General features: G+C 38.6%; 1 protein-coding gene across 3 annotated transcripts; it reads left to right on the top strand.

The window, feature by feature from the left end:
- Nucleotides 1-4548: 4548 nt before the first annotated feature.
- Nucleotides 4549-13384, top strand: LOC137398470 (uncharacterized). 3 transcript variants are annotated; one of them, XR_010978936.1, is made up of 6 exons: nucleotides 4549-4603; nucleotides 6492-6645; nucleotides 8938-9032; nucleotides 10447-10600; nucleotides 11071-11290; nucleotides 13168-13384. XR_010978936.1 is itself a non-coding variant. In XM_068084590.1 (5 exons), the coding sequence occupies exons 1-5, from the start codon at nucleotides 6587-6589 to the stop codon at nucleotides 13205-13207; spliced, it is 459 nt and encodes a 152-aa protein (XP_067940691.1). In that variant the 5' UTR covers nucleotides 6509-6586; the 3' UTR covers nucleotides 13208-13384. The 3 variants fall into 3 exon arrangements, 1 of the variants encoding a protein (XP_067940691.1); XM_068084590.1 differs by lacking the exons at nucleotides 4549-4603; nucleotides 11071-11290 and adding an exon at nucleotides 8121-8230 and having other exon boundaries at nucleotides 6509-6646; XR_010978937.1 differs by lacking the exons at nucleotides 10447-10600; nucleotides 11071-11290.
- The last annotated feature ends 518 nt before the right edge of the window (nucleotides 13385-13902 follow it).

Here is a 13902-nt window from a genome sequence, read left to right as displayed (position 1 = left end):
CTTTTTTGCATTCTCTTAACACATTTAATTCAACCTAGCCATGCGAGTCATTTGTCAAGTCTACTTCCTGTGTCTGTTGTCACATGTTGGCTGACAATCAACCAATGAGAGTTCTCATCAGTCCAAAGAAAGTGTTACGCATTCAGTAAACTGCAGTAAACAAGTACCAAATCTGCAAGCACATTTTTTAACTCATGTCATGAAGTAGGTCAGAAACGACGCCTCGATTTAATTTGAAGTTGTGAATGTAGCTTTGGAAACTACTATGCGACATTCTTCTGCAGTTTTAGACAAAACATCAAAAAGCAGTTCGACGACAGGAATCCAATGCTGGTGATGTGGCATGACATTAACCTCAACTAATGATCTCATTACACGTGTACAAGTACTGGATAATTCCTAGCGTTTTATTGTTGAATAAATAATTTTTAATCTTTGCACGTTTTGATGGATAGTTAAAATTGTATTAGCAACCATATTATAAAACAATCTTATTTAAATTTATTAATATTGTAATAACAATGAGCGGGACTAACTCTCTAGTCTAAGCTATAACAACAATCACCAACTGTTACAGCAACTACCGGTCTTCATCAACATACGGACAGACAGACAGACAAAGGTACGATCCAAACCTTTGTAACAATAGTAACTGTTTCAGAACCAAGACCATTTTTGGAATCATTCTTCTGGAATTGGAGAATGTAGAAAAGTATATAATAGAATTTGGGAGCTACTTTGAATCTCACGAGAGCGTCGTTTGTTGCTGAGATAGACAGGTTGGGTCGCTCCTCAGGTTTGTAGTCAGCACCTGCAATGGAATCATTTTGTTTCCTGAGTGGAGCTTAACAGCGACTTGATGAAATATTTGAGTATTGAGATTATCAGCTTTACAATAAAAATACGAACTCACTGAGCGAGCAATTAATTCTGGGGATGTTGAGTCTTTCAAACAATTAATGAAAAACTAAACACTTGCAACCTCAGATTGAAAAGACTTGTTTTCACCAACATTATGATCACTTTCGCTAATTCATTTTACAAGTAAACATAAATGTACAATTACATATAGGACCAGTAAAGGAAAAGTAGATATACATATACAATTACATATGGGACCAACAAAGGATAAGTAGATATACATGTACAATTACATATAGGACCAGTAAAGGATAATTAAATATACATTTACAATTACATATAGGACCAGTAAAGGATAAGTAGATATACATGTACAATTACATATAGGAACAGTAAAGGATAAGTAAATATACATGTACAATTACATATAGGACCAGTAAAGGATAAGTAGATATACATGTACAATTACATATATGACCAACAAAGGATAAGTAGATATACATGTACAAATACATATAGGACCAGTAAAAGATAAGTAGATATACATGAATGACTACATATAGGACCAGTAAAGGATAAGTAGATATACATGTACAATTACATATATGACCAACAAAGGATAAGTAGATATACATGTATAATTACATATAGGACCAGTAAAGGAAAAGTAGATATACATATACAATTACATATGGGACCAACAAAGGATAAGTAGATATACATGTACAATTACATATAGGACCAGTAAAGGATAATTAAATATACATTTACAATTACATATAGGACCAGTAAAGGATAAGTAGATATACATGTACAATTACATATAGGAACAGTAAAGGATAAGTAAATATACATGTACAATTACATATAGGACCAGTAAAGGATAAGCAGATATACATGTACAATTACATATATGACCAACAAAGGATAAGTAGATATACATGTACAAATACATATAGGACCAGTAAAAGATAAGTAGATATACATGAATGACTACATATAGGACCAGTAAAGGATAAGTAGATATACATGTACAATTACATATATGACCAACAAAGGATAAGTAGATATACATGTACAATTACATATAGGATCAGTAAAGGATAAGTAGATATACATGTACAATTACATATTAAACCAGTAAAGGATAACTAGATATACATGTACAATTACATATAGGACCAGTAAAAGATAAGTAGATATACATGAATGACTACATATAGGACCAGTAAAGGATAAGTAGATATACATGTACAATTACATATTGAACCAGTAAAGGATAAGTAGATATACATGTACAATTACATATAGGACCAGTAAAGGATAAGTAGATATACATGTACAATTACATATATGACCAACAAAGGATAAGTAGATATACATGTACAAATACATATAGGACCAACAAAAGATAAGTAGATATACATATACAATTATATATAGGACTAGTAAAGAATAAGTAGATATACATATACAATTACATACTGGGCCAGTACATGATACGTAGGTATACATGTTCAATTACATATAGAACCTACAAAGGATGAGTAGATATACATGTACATGTGATAACCTGTTGCTAATGTCTTTCTTAGCAATGTTACCCTTAGGGGGCTTCTTCTGTTTAAGCCAATGTTTGTAGAACTGTTTTTCTACCACAAGGTTTAATACTGCGATAACGAGACAGTGGTTGTATTTAAGAACAGTATATTTAACGATCTATATTACGTATTGAGAATATATCATAGTATGTATGTATGTTGAACTAAAGACTTTTCACAAACAAGATGGGGTTCCCTTATATAGGAGAGAATGACTTGCATAAAATATGTGTGGCATGAGTCAAACACAAGATACGAAAAGGTTGCAGAATATTATTTACACAATTCATTTTGTTCCAGGCACACAGACAAAGATAAGCAAGCGGATGCGGACAGATAATTAGCGTAGTTGGAATGTTTATGGAGGCTGACACGAATGGTGACACAGACAGTCTTGGCAGGAAAATATGTTGGTCTTGTAGTAATTGTCAGATGTCAAATGATGAACTGTTATAAAAAAATGTTACGTTCTTATCTTTTGTGTATACTAAAATAACAACTTAATGTATAAAAGATATGTAGCTCTGACATGAGAGTTGTTCTGACATCGGTATGTAGAAACCGCAGCTAGGCAGAGGCAAGATGAAACTAGGTCATAGTCAAGATACAGGTATCTTACACCTTCCTCCTTAGACGACGATACGGCGGTAAATCTTCTTAAGGTAAAAGGAGAACTTCATCACTGGCTTCTTTGGTGATGAAGTTGGAGGTTCGACTGTCTATTTCTTGAACGATGCAAAAGGAATGGGGGTAGAGTGTTGGTGACGAGGGGTTCTTCTTTGTATTGCTACCATCGTTCCATGTTTTGGTAATGTCTTTGTAAATGTAATCTGCGCTTACAAGTCTCGCATGTGGCCTGGAGCAGATCGCTGCTACCAAATATATCACAACCAAGGCTGCACCTTCATGTATCTTGTCGATGACTCCCAGTTTGCAGTACCCGCTATCCATCAGCATATGTGGTTACTGCTCCTAGCAACAAAAATCAAAATCTCAGCAAAAGTTGTATCAAAATACAATAGTACATTGAGTGACAGCCTAACTAAATGAAGCCTTACCTACTAATCAGGCCTCTGACTAAGGTCACTCAAGTGAACATGAAAGAAAAGGAACATAAACTGTAAAATATTAAAAAAAATTTACAACATGATAAAATACAATGGCAAATAGGTTGCATATGTTGCTCCTCTCCCCTTCGGTTAAGAAAACTTTAGGTGCAATAAAGAAAAATATTAAGGGAGAGAGTGCACCTAACACTCAAGATCAAAAGTTCAGCACTAATAATAGGTGTAACATATGCCACGATGCATTTACAGGAACACAGGAAATGCGTTTTCTCTTCTTTTTTTTTTTTTTTTTTTTTACTCAATTATATGAAACTACTTAACTTTGTGGAATCGAGTGAGTATAGTCTCCGGGCAGCGGCAGTGAACCGTTGATGGCGTCTCCTAGATGCAATGGGAAATCCTAGTCGGTGTCAAGGTTGTAGTAGGCTGGCTTCTTTGGTTGATGCAAGGGGAAAACGAATTTTGAATGCTAATTCAGCATTCAACAAGAGTTGCATGCTCGCTAATGCATGCTAATTTTGAGGACCAATTTAGAAAAGGTAAGCCAATTCCTGTTTAGCCAAATCAAATACTCTATGCAATAACCAGATATTGATAAGAACTCAATATGTTCTAGCAGACTATAGTACAATTTATCAATTTTGTACTCGTGCATCCTTACTATTTTCCACTTATGTTTTGCTTATTAATTACCGTCTGCTTTTGTTCCAATTGTTCTTTCAATTTACTAGACATAACCGAAAATCCAAATTTATTATTTTTAATTGTATCTCATCGTCTCCAAGTAATTACTGACAATCCGCATCTATTGATCCAGAGAGGTATGTAAACTTATAAACTAAACGAGATTGACATGATTGCTTGTACGGTAATATCCACAACATAACTACTATCAACTCGTGAACCAATTAAGAAGTTAAGAAGTCACCAATTAAGAAGTTGCTTCACCCTAGCCCAAGTTCATGATTAAGACTGATAACTGCATCATACCTGCGCAAGGGCTATTTCCGTTTCATCACATTGGTTTAACGAAAGTCATCAACTAGCTGAGTTATTTCGGAATTTTAATGACAGGTAAACTACCCATTACTAATCACTCTAGTTTTACTTGCAGCTGATTCACTGAGTGATTACTTCCCAACTGATCGAACTGTCATTATTACGAACGTTTCCACTACTGATTATCTCGATCGTAACTACCAACATCACTTCTATCTACATCCACTCAACTGTTTTTGCAACGAACGGTCTCGACAAACTTTCAACTATTTTATTATCAACGATTCTACCAATCAGTATTTTATTAATTTTAATTACTATTTTTCTTACTTTACAAATTTATTTACCTACGGCATCGAAGAGACAATCAACTTCCCAGTATTGCCGAACTGATTAATTTAGGTGAAGTGAGCAACTTGGCAACAATTGACGATGACAGTGAAGATTCTTTGTTTGACGCAGCTTCAATTATTAACCAAACTAATAATTCTCCTGTTTGATTCTTCTATTACATTTCTTATTACTTACTATTTACTAATTTTCCATCCTGCCAGCCATCATTACAGTCTGCATATTTACTGTTGATTTAATTTCTTTCACAATCAGATTACGAATTTATTACGTACATGTTTTACTCACAGTTACTTAGTGCTGTGTATAACTGGAACTGTCTACTTACTAATATAGTTACGTTAAAGTTATTACCATCGATATTTAGGAGTTAACACTATTGAGCAAATGGGTGAACAATAGTGTTCTCTAGTTCCATGCACTTACTAATACAATTTTTTTTTTTTAACGCACAATTTCGAGTACAAGATTGTCTATTCACAAAACTAACAAGGAAAAGCATGAAATATTGATGGTACGTAGCAACTAGGCGCGGGGTCGTAGGTTGTATGTATGACGGGGTTGAGAATTACTTGTGTCTGAATCAGTGTTAGTTTGGGTGTGATCTGGTACATCGCCAGTACTCGTTCTAGAATCAGTAGCACGCTTTACTGATACGTACTGCGGAGTATCACTACCAGGGAGCAGAGGCGGTTTGCACTTTTTAAGTCGCTGCAGGTGAGTGACGAATTCCACTCCTACTGGCCTTCCAGCAGCACCCATTGCTCGGATGTATGCGTTTAGATCTCGCAGTTTCGTAATCACATAAGGTCCGTAATACTGACTCGTAAACTTTTTCACTTGTCCGGTAGTTACTCGAGGTACCAGGGTATACACGCAATCGTTAACAGCATAGTCATGCCCTTTCACGTGCAAGTCATGGTAATACTTGTAACTGGCTTGAGCACATTCGATGTTGTCGCGGGCTTGAGCCCAAGCAACGGCTAGGGATTCTCTCATGATATCTACACTTGACTTATCCTCGGCATAACTTTTCGGGATAGTTATTGGCATACACAAATCAAATGGTATGTCCAACTCTCTGCCATATAACATGTAGCTAGGGCTGAACTTGGTCGAATTGTGTACAGTGTTGTTGTATGCGTGAAGTACATATTTAGTCATCTGGTCCCAATTCGTCTGTGACCTGTTAATTACGGTCGACATCAGATTACTGAAAGTACTGAAAAATCGTTCAATTCCACCATTGGTTGAAGCTTGAAAGCTTGAAATCGTTTTCTTTTCAATATCTAACGTTTTGGCCAAGTCATTCATTAGATCGGATGCAAATTCCAAGCCGTTGTCACTTAAAAGGACATTCATAACGCCATGTGGTAGGATGACAAACTCAATCAAGTTTTCAGCAATTGTTTGCGTTTTCTTATCAAGAATAGGACGAGCTATCGCAAATTTTGTGAAACTGCATTGAAAAGCTACAAGGTATTTTGCACCTCGCTCAGTTAAAGGAAGGGGTCCAAGTAGGTCCATGCTTACACGAGAAAATGGTCGTTCGCATTCGATGGGTTGTAATGGGTATACTGGATTAACGTAACCACGTTTCCTTTGATTGCAGGGCACACAAGCGGATATGAAATCTGCTACACATCGAGACATTCCAAGCCAATGGTACCGCTGAGATAAACGTTTGAAGGTTCTCGATCTGCCTACATGGCAACCAAAGAGAGACGAATGATATGTTGCAAGCAGGTCAAGCTGCAGCGCTTCAGGTACACATAATAGGGCTCTTACCGAGTCGGATGGGTTGTAATACAACACCTCCTCTTGCAAGAAATAGTTATCCTTCTGGTTTTCGAAGTGTCTGTGCTGAGTAGGATTGCAGTCGGTCGGCTTTTCGCCATGAGTAAGAAAACGTATGATTTTAGATAGGTAGTCGTCCTCTCGCTGAAATTTCTTGAATGCCAACAGGTCTTCCTTGGTAGATGACAGGTGTGTTATTGTAGAGCCTACTACGCAATTGTCTGAAATAGAAACTCTTGATAGAGCATCTGGCACAACATTGTATTTACCAGGCTTGTGTACTATCTTTAAGTCGTATTCTTGTAACTTTAGGGCAAATTTTGCTAATCTCGAACACTTGTGTTGACAGGTCATTAGCCATTTTAGTGGAGAGTGGTCTGTAATAACTGTAGTTTTATGTCCAAGAATGAAATGACGAAAGGTTTTACATGCATCCACGATTGCCAGAGCTTCACGTTCATAGGTGGAATATCGCTGCTGAGCTGTGTTTAACACCTTACTGTGATATGCAATGGGATGGTATCCATCCTCAAACATTTGACAGAGCTGGGCTCCTAAGGCAAATCCACTGCAGTCAGTATGCACAAAGAAAGGTCTTGTAAAATCTGGATATCTTAGCACGGGATACTCCGCCAACTTCCTTTTCAGCAAATTAAATCTTGTCTCACACAATTCGGTCCAAACAAATTTTCGGTCATGTTTCAAAAGTTCTAAAATGGGCTTTATCAAATCGCTGTAATTTGGAATGTAGGTCCGATAATAATTAACTAGCCCAATAGTCCTACGCAGTGAATTGAGGTCATGAGGCGAAGGAAACCGCAATATTTTGTCCACTAGCTCAAAAGTAGGTTGACTGCCTTTACTTGTGTACACATGTCCTAGATATTGAACCTTATCTCTGGCAAATGATGATTTCTCTGGATTGACCTTTATACCATGTGCTATAAAACGGTCCAACACGACACCCACTCGTTCAATGTGTGTGTCCACGTTATTCTCGCTAAATATTAAAATGTCATCCAAAAAGGAAAGGCAGCTTTTCCAGTTCAGATTTGCCAAGATGGTGGAAATTGCTCTCTGAAAAACTTGTGGAGAGTTTTTCCAACCAAAAGGAATCACCTTGTACCTAAACACCCCATTATATGTCACAAAGGCGCTTCGCTCTCTATCTTCTTCGCTATCTAACCCAATTTGCCAATAGGCTTTCATTAAATCAAGCGTTGTAAAAAGGGAGCTCCCTGTGAGCATCTCCTTGACACTGTCTTGATGAGGTAATGGGAAAGAAAGAGTATGTGTGCATGCATTTACCCTACGATAGTCATTAACTATGCGCATACTCGTACTATTCTTCTTCTTCACTAAAATAATTGGTGACGCCCATGCGCTTTGTTGGGCAGGCTCTATTAACCCAGCTTTAAGCATCTTGTCTATTTCCTCATCTAAGGGGGCTTTGTGTACTACCGGTATTCGATATGGTGCATGCCGGATAGGGGCAGCATCCCTAGTGTCACAAACTCTACCAGACAACCCAGATACTCTGCCTAAGTCAAAGGAGTGAGTAGCAAAAGCATCTCTTTTAGACTCAAGAAATCTTTTAAATCGTTTCTGATCCTGTGTATTCAATACAGATTTTGTCAAGTCAATTTTACTTATAGGGTCAGTTGGCTCGGTATTAACATCTTTAAAAACTTCATTAGCATTAACCACATCCATGTCATCTGCAGGTAATGAAAAGGCAATTCCAAGCGGAGTTCCTTTGAATACTGTAATGTAGTTTTCAGAAGTATTTACTACACGGCACCTCAAATTACTGTCGCTTGGATTGAGTGTCTTTGCAAATAATAAGTCTTCGTGTACTATGGTTGGTTCAAAGACCACATGGTCGTTATAATAAGTTCCGCTTGAGTTGCAAAAGTTATTGTCACTGTACGGTGGAAAAACTAAATCCCTGTCTGCAAACACATTGCAGTACATTCTACTGTCAGCATGTTTAATCGTAGCGCAGTTATTAAACAATTGTTTTCCATGCCTCACAGGCTGTATTCTTAGTCTTCCCAAGTGGTAGTCAACACAAAACCTTCCCAGTTGTTTTAGACTGTCAACTCCTAGTATTAGTGAATATTTGCATGTGTCTATTACTAGAAGAACTGTTTCAATAGGTATATTACCATGGCATCGTATTGGCACAAAAACCTCACCTAATCCTAACACTACATGTCCACTCATCGCTCTTACAGCTCGAGAAGTTTCTTTTATTTTAGTCTGGATGCCAAGTTTTCTACACAAGTCCATGCTAATTGTGGATACCTGCGCACCCGTATCTATCAGAGCATCATGTTCTTGACCAAGAATTGTGGTACGTATTAAAGATTCATGAACTAAGTTCGACACATTGCACACAATATCTGCTAAGGTGGGAGCATGTTGTCGTGTGTATACTCGTCTTGCTTTTGTCCGCGAGGCTATATGCTTAGTGGTCTGTCTAGTAGATCGTCTGTTTCGTGTTTTAAGTTGGTCAGTTTCCCTAGGTAAATTTCGCTCAGGTGTTTTGTAAGATACTAGCGGAAGGGAAGCTGGCTCTCCTGGAGCCCTAGTGTTTTCCTCTATGTTAGTCATTTTATCTGATAGTATGTCATTGCTATTAGATGGCAATTCATCGACCTCAATCTCCTCAAGCTCATTTTGCTCTAATGGAATTTGGGTATTCCCAGTAGTTTGGTTCAAAGCGATAGATATTTTGGTATTTCTATCAGTTTCCTTAGAGCCAAGGAAATATCCACGCAAATTTTTCTTAGGATCTTTTGCAAATGCTTTCAGTCCAGTGCACATGAGAATGCATCTCCAAACTAAATTTAAGGTTATATATAGACAGCACAAGAATATCCAAAACTGCTTTATGTCCCATGTACCATAGGTACTCAGGAATGAAAAGGTTCCTTGATTGACTATATTGTTTGCCAGTTTGCCGGATTGCAGTAAAGGGTCACTGTGAAAATTAGAAGTTACGCCTAAATGCTCCAGAATTTTTGCTTGATGTGAAGAGGAACTAGCCCAGTCATTTAGTGAGAACTTGTCTCTAAATGTATCCCAGTCATATAGTAATAGTTGATGGATTACCACCTTGTCATGTTCGATGCCAAACGCTGAATAGTCTAGAAATATCAAGTTAAGAGAGTCAGTCTTGGTAATAGGAGTCAAGTCACCGCTGCTATGATGATAATAGTACAACTTGTTCTGTAGCGAAACAGGAATTTCCTGGTTCATTGCACACTCACCGTAGTCCCTGTCATGAAATACTATATTTGTATGAGTGTCGAGCCAAACAGTTTTATTAGCGCTGGCAATATTAATGTTCAAAGGAATCCTGCTAGAGCACGTTTCCGCAGACATTATAGAGTAGTTCTCAATTGGTTCGCATGGATAAACAGATAAAAGGTTGTGAGTCAGCATTGCATAAACGTAGGTATTATTTAGTAGGTGCCTAGCAGCCAATGTTGGGCTTCGCTCAAGTGAACTTGTGACCAATTGCACTAGTGCTTGCATGGCATGACAATTATTCAGAAAGAACGCTTTGAACATGTGATTGTAATTTTGGTGGATTCGTAATTCAAGAGCTTGCAGCTTGGCATTTACTTCGCTATCCGTTACTCGTCCATCAATATCTCGTTTCCCTCGGGTTACATTGTTTACACGGCTGCAAGCTATGCCTTGGTCAGACAACTCCACATCGCCACCACATTCGCTATCTTGACGCACAATCTGATTTTTAGTGAAACTTAAGGCTAACTCACCACTTTCTGCCATCCAGAACCGATCTTGGAACTGGCCGTGGAAAGTCTGGTGTGGCAGGTACTTGCACTCCTCCCTCTCGTCTGGTTCCCAGAGAAGAGCAGAGCCATCCTTCAGGTTGCAGAAGCCAGCGAGGTAGGTGCAGTGGTCTACCACACCAGCAGGGCTTTCCACATTCTCGGCTACTCCATGTCGCTTGAATACACTCGTCTCATACAAATAAGCATTAAAGACAGTGAACTCATAATCTGCGCAACATTTAAAACCAGTGTGATATTCCGGTTCCGCCACATTATCTGTTTGGTAGATTGAACCAATTTGTACCAGATCACCATGCGGGGAGGTATGCCATTTATACATTGAATAGCACGTGTCTCGTGAAACAAGTTGGTCAAGGTAGTCGTCTGTCCTTGTCTGTCCCTCACCAAAAAATCCTGAATGCGTCACAATCCTAGTTTGAATGATTTTGCAATGAAATGCTCCGCTTTTGTATTGGACCAAATTGGGCTTATATAACGTTAATGTCAAATCGTAGGGGTCGTGTGAGGCAGTGGTGTCTGGCAGTATGCAAGGAAGCAATTTCGGTAAATGAAATTTTGCTACAGTATGCCCAGTCCGGCAAAGCATTGGGGACTGAGCTTGGCACATAGTCAAGAGCGCAAGGAATGTAAACAAGAAACTCATGGCATATGACATTCCAAGTCCACTACCAACATTCCTTCTAGTTACACTAGGCGGTCTAGAAGGGTGATAATTAGCCTTACTATCGCTATTCAATTGCCTCTGCAAACCGCTTGCACTCACTTCACCTGCACTACCCTTAAGGTTAGTCATCACTTGCTCAGTTTCAGCTACATCAAGTGAAATCAATTCGTAAGCTTGTTCCCTGCTTACCCATTCGCTAGGCACAGTAGGAACTACCTTAGTTGTCTCAACATTTACCTGCGAAACCTGTGCTACTTCAAAAACAACCGCGGGTACTATTGTAGCTACACGGTAAATTATTGGACCCATTACTTTTGCTTTAACTTCCTGTGCAACTGGTGCCTCAACGTATTCAAAAGCCATGTTGTCAAAAACCACAGTTGTATTATCTCGTGCCTGGTTGAGCGCTACACTAGCTGGCTGTCTCGTAGAATTTGCAAGGGGCAATTCGGCCGAAGCATATGCTGCTCGCGGGGGATTTGTGACAGGTTGCTCAGTAACTGGAGATTTTTGACTCGCTAGCCAATCCTTGAACCATTTCGGCATCTCATTTTGCTGGCTATTTACTCTATGCTGGCCTCTATTGCTGCTATTGTCAAAGTTTGGTCTGGGTTGTTGGTACAACTGAAACCTACCCTGCCCTGGCCTTGCCTGGCCTTGCTGACCTTCCCTACTACTCACAGCCTTCTTGTCACAAAATCTAGCTAGATGTTTGTCGGACATACACAAAAAACATTTCCTAACTGTCTTGTCAAATCGTTTGTTTTGAACTGGGTGAGGCCTGCCACTCTGGTAATTTGCGGAAACGTCAGAAACATCAGAAATATTTTTATCTGCTAGTAGCGCAGTTTCTACACCAATTGCAGCTCTCAAAATATCTGATAAGTTTTTGCATGGTGTGCCCATTATTTTGTCTCTAATAGCTGAATGCAAACCCGCTCTGAAGTGAAGCAAAATATAAGGGCTGTCTTCCCCAGCGCTTCCACTCGCAACAATTTTTCTGAAGCGTTCATAATACTTGCGCACGCTTTCCGTGCTTCCCTGTCTCACTGCTGAGACTTCCAACGCTACTTGCTCATCGCCTTTGCATGCATTCAACTTAGTTTTCATGAGCCTTTTTACTTTTTCATAAGTTACCGAACTGCCTTCTGCCCTAACAATTTCCTTTAAATATGCCGCAGCAAGATCTTTAAAATATAGCTGTAAAACCAGCACATAAGAAGACTTGGGCACCTCATTCAATAAACAACACGTTTCAAATTGCGTTGAGAAACTATCAAAATCTTCTTCACTTTTCCCAGTAAAACTTAAGCCAAACCTCACCCAGTCGCTCCTACGAGATTGCCCTACCTCATAGCCATTGCGATCTAATAGGTTGCCACCAAAACTTACCTCTGGATCTTCCGCTGGAAGGAAACGACTCTCTCCCCTCATTGCCGGTCCTCTGTCAGCTATCTCTGACATCCTCTCTGTCAACGTTCGAATCATACGCTCAATACTGTCAGTTTTCCTGTCCACAGCGTCTAGTGCATCCTGCTGCCGGTCCACGACATCACCCATTTGCGCAAACCTCTGGTCGACCCGCTCCATTGGATCTTGAAGACTCACCAATGAGTTTTCCTCACTGTCTCCCATCGCACGCAAAAACTTCTGACACCAGTGTGATAACCTGTTGCTAATGTCTTTCTTAGCAATGTTACCCTTAGGGTGCTTCTTCTGTTTAAGCCAATGTTTGTAGAACTGTTTTTCTACCACAAGGTTTAATACTGCGATAACGAGACAGTGGTTGTATTTAAGAACAGTATATTTAACGATCTATATTACGTATTGAGAATATATCATAGTATGTATGTATGTTGAACTAAAGACTTTTCACAAACAAGATGGGGTTCCCTTATATAGGAGAGAATGACTTGCATAAAATATGTGTGGCATGAGTCAAACACAAGATACGAAAAGGTTGCAGAATATTATTTACACAATTCATTTTGTTCCAGGCACACAGACAAAGATAAGCAAGCGGATGCGGACAGATAATTAGCGTAGTTGGAATGTTTATGGAGGCTGACACGAATGGTGACACAGACAGTCTTGGCAGGAAAATATGTTGGTCTTGTAGTAATTGTCAGATGTCAAATGATGAACTGTTATAAAAAAATGTTACGTTCTTATCTTTTGTGTATACTAAAATAACAACTTAATGTATAAAAGATATGTAGCTCTGACATGAGAGTTGTTCTGACATCGGTATGTAGAAACCGCAGCTAGGCAGAGGCAAGATGAAACTAGGTCATAGTCAAGATACAGGTATCTTACATACAAATACATATAAGACCAACAAAAGATAAGTAGATATATTTGTACAATTACATATAGGACCAACAAAGGATAAGTAGGTTGCAAAGGCAGCACACATTATAGAAACAGGCTAAAGCAAAGTTTTATTCTGGTAACTTTGTGAAGCTTAGTGATGCTTTACCTACAACATCTGAGAAATAAACGTTGACCTAGATTGTGAACTTTGACCTCTGGTTCACAGTCTAGAAGAAAAGTTTTTGGTAACTCAATTTGTACATAATTTATATGACATAATCATTATTTCAGAAAAGTTTAAACTTGGCAAGTAAATTTGTCTACACTCTGATAATCTGTTCAGTTGCTGTTGTACACATGGTAGAGATTATACTACTCTGGTCAAGTGGAAGACTCCTCAGTAGCGAATACGGAATAGC

Source organism: Watersipora subatra, chromosome 6, assembly GCF_963576615.1.
Source record: "Watersipora subatra chromosome 6, tzWatSuba1.1, whole genome shotgun sequence".
Lineage (NCBI taxonomy): Eukaryota > Metazoa > Bryozoa > Gymnolaemata > Cheilostomatida > Watersiporidae > Watersipora > Watersipora subatra.
The sequence above is the reverse complement of the archived record's forward strand: the minus strand, read 5'-3'. Positions and strand labels throughout refer to the sequence as shown.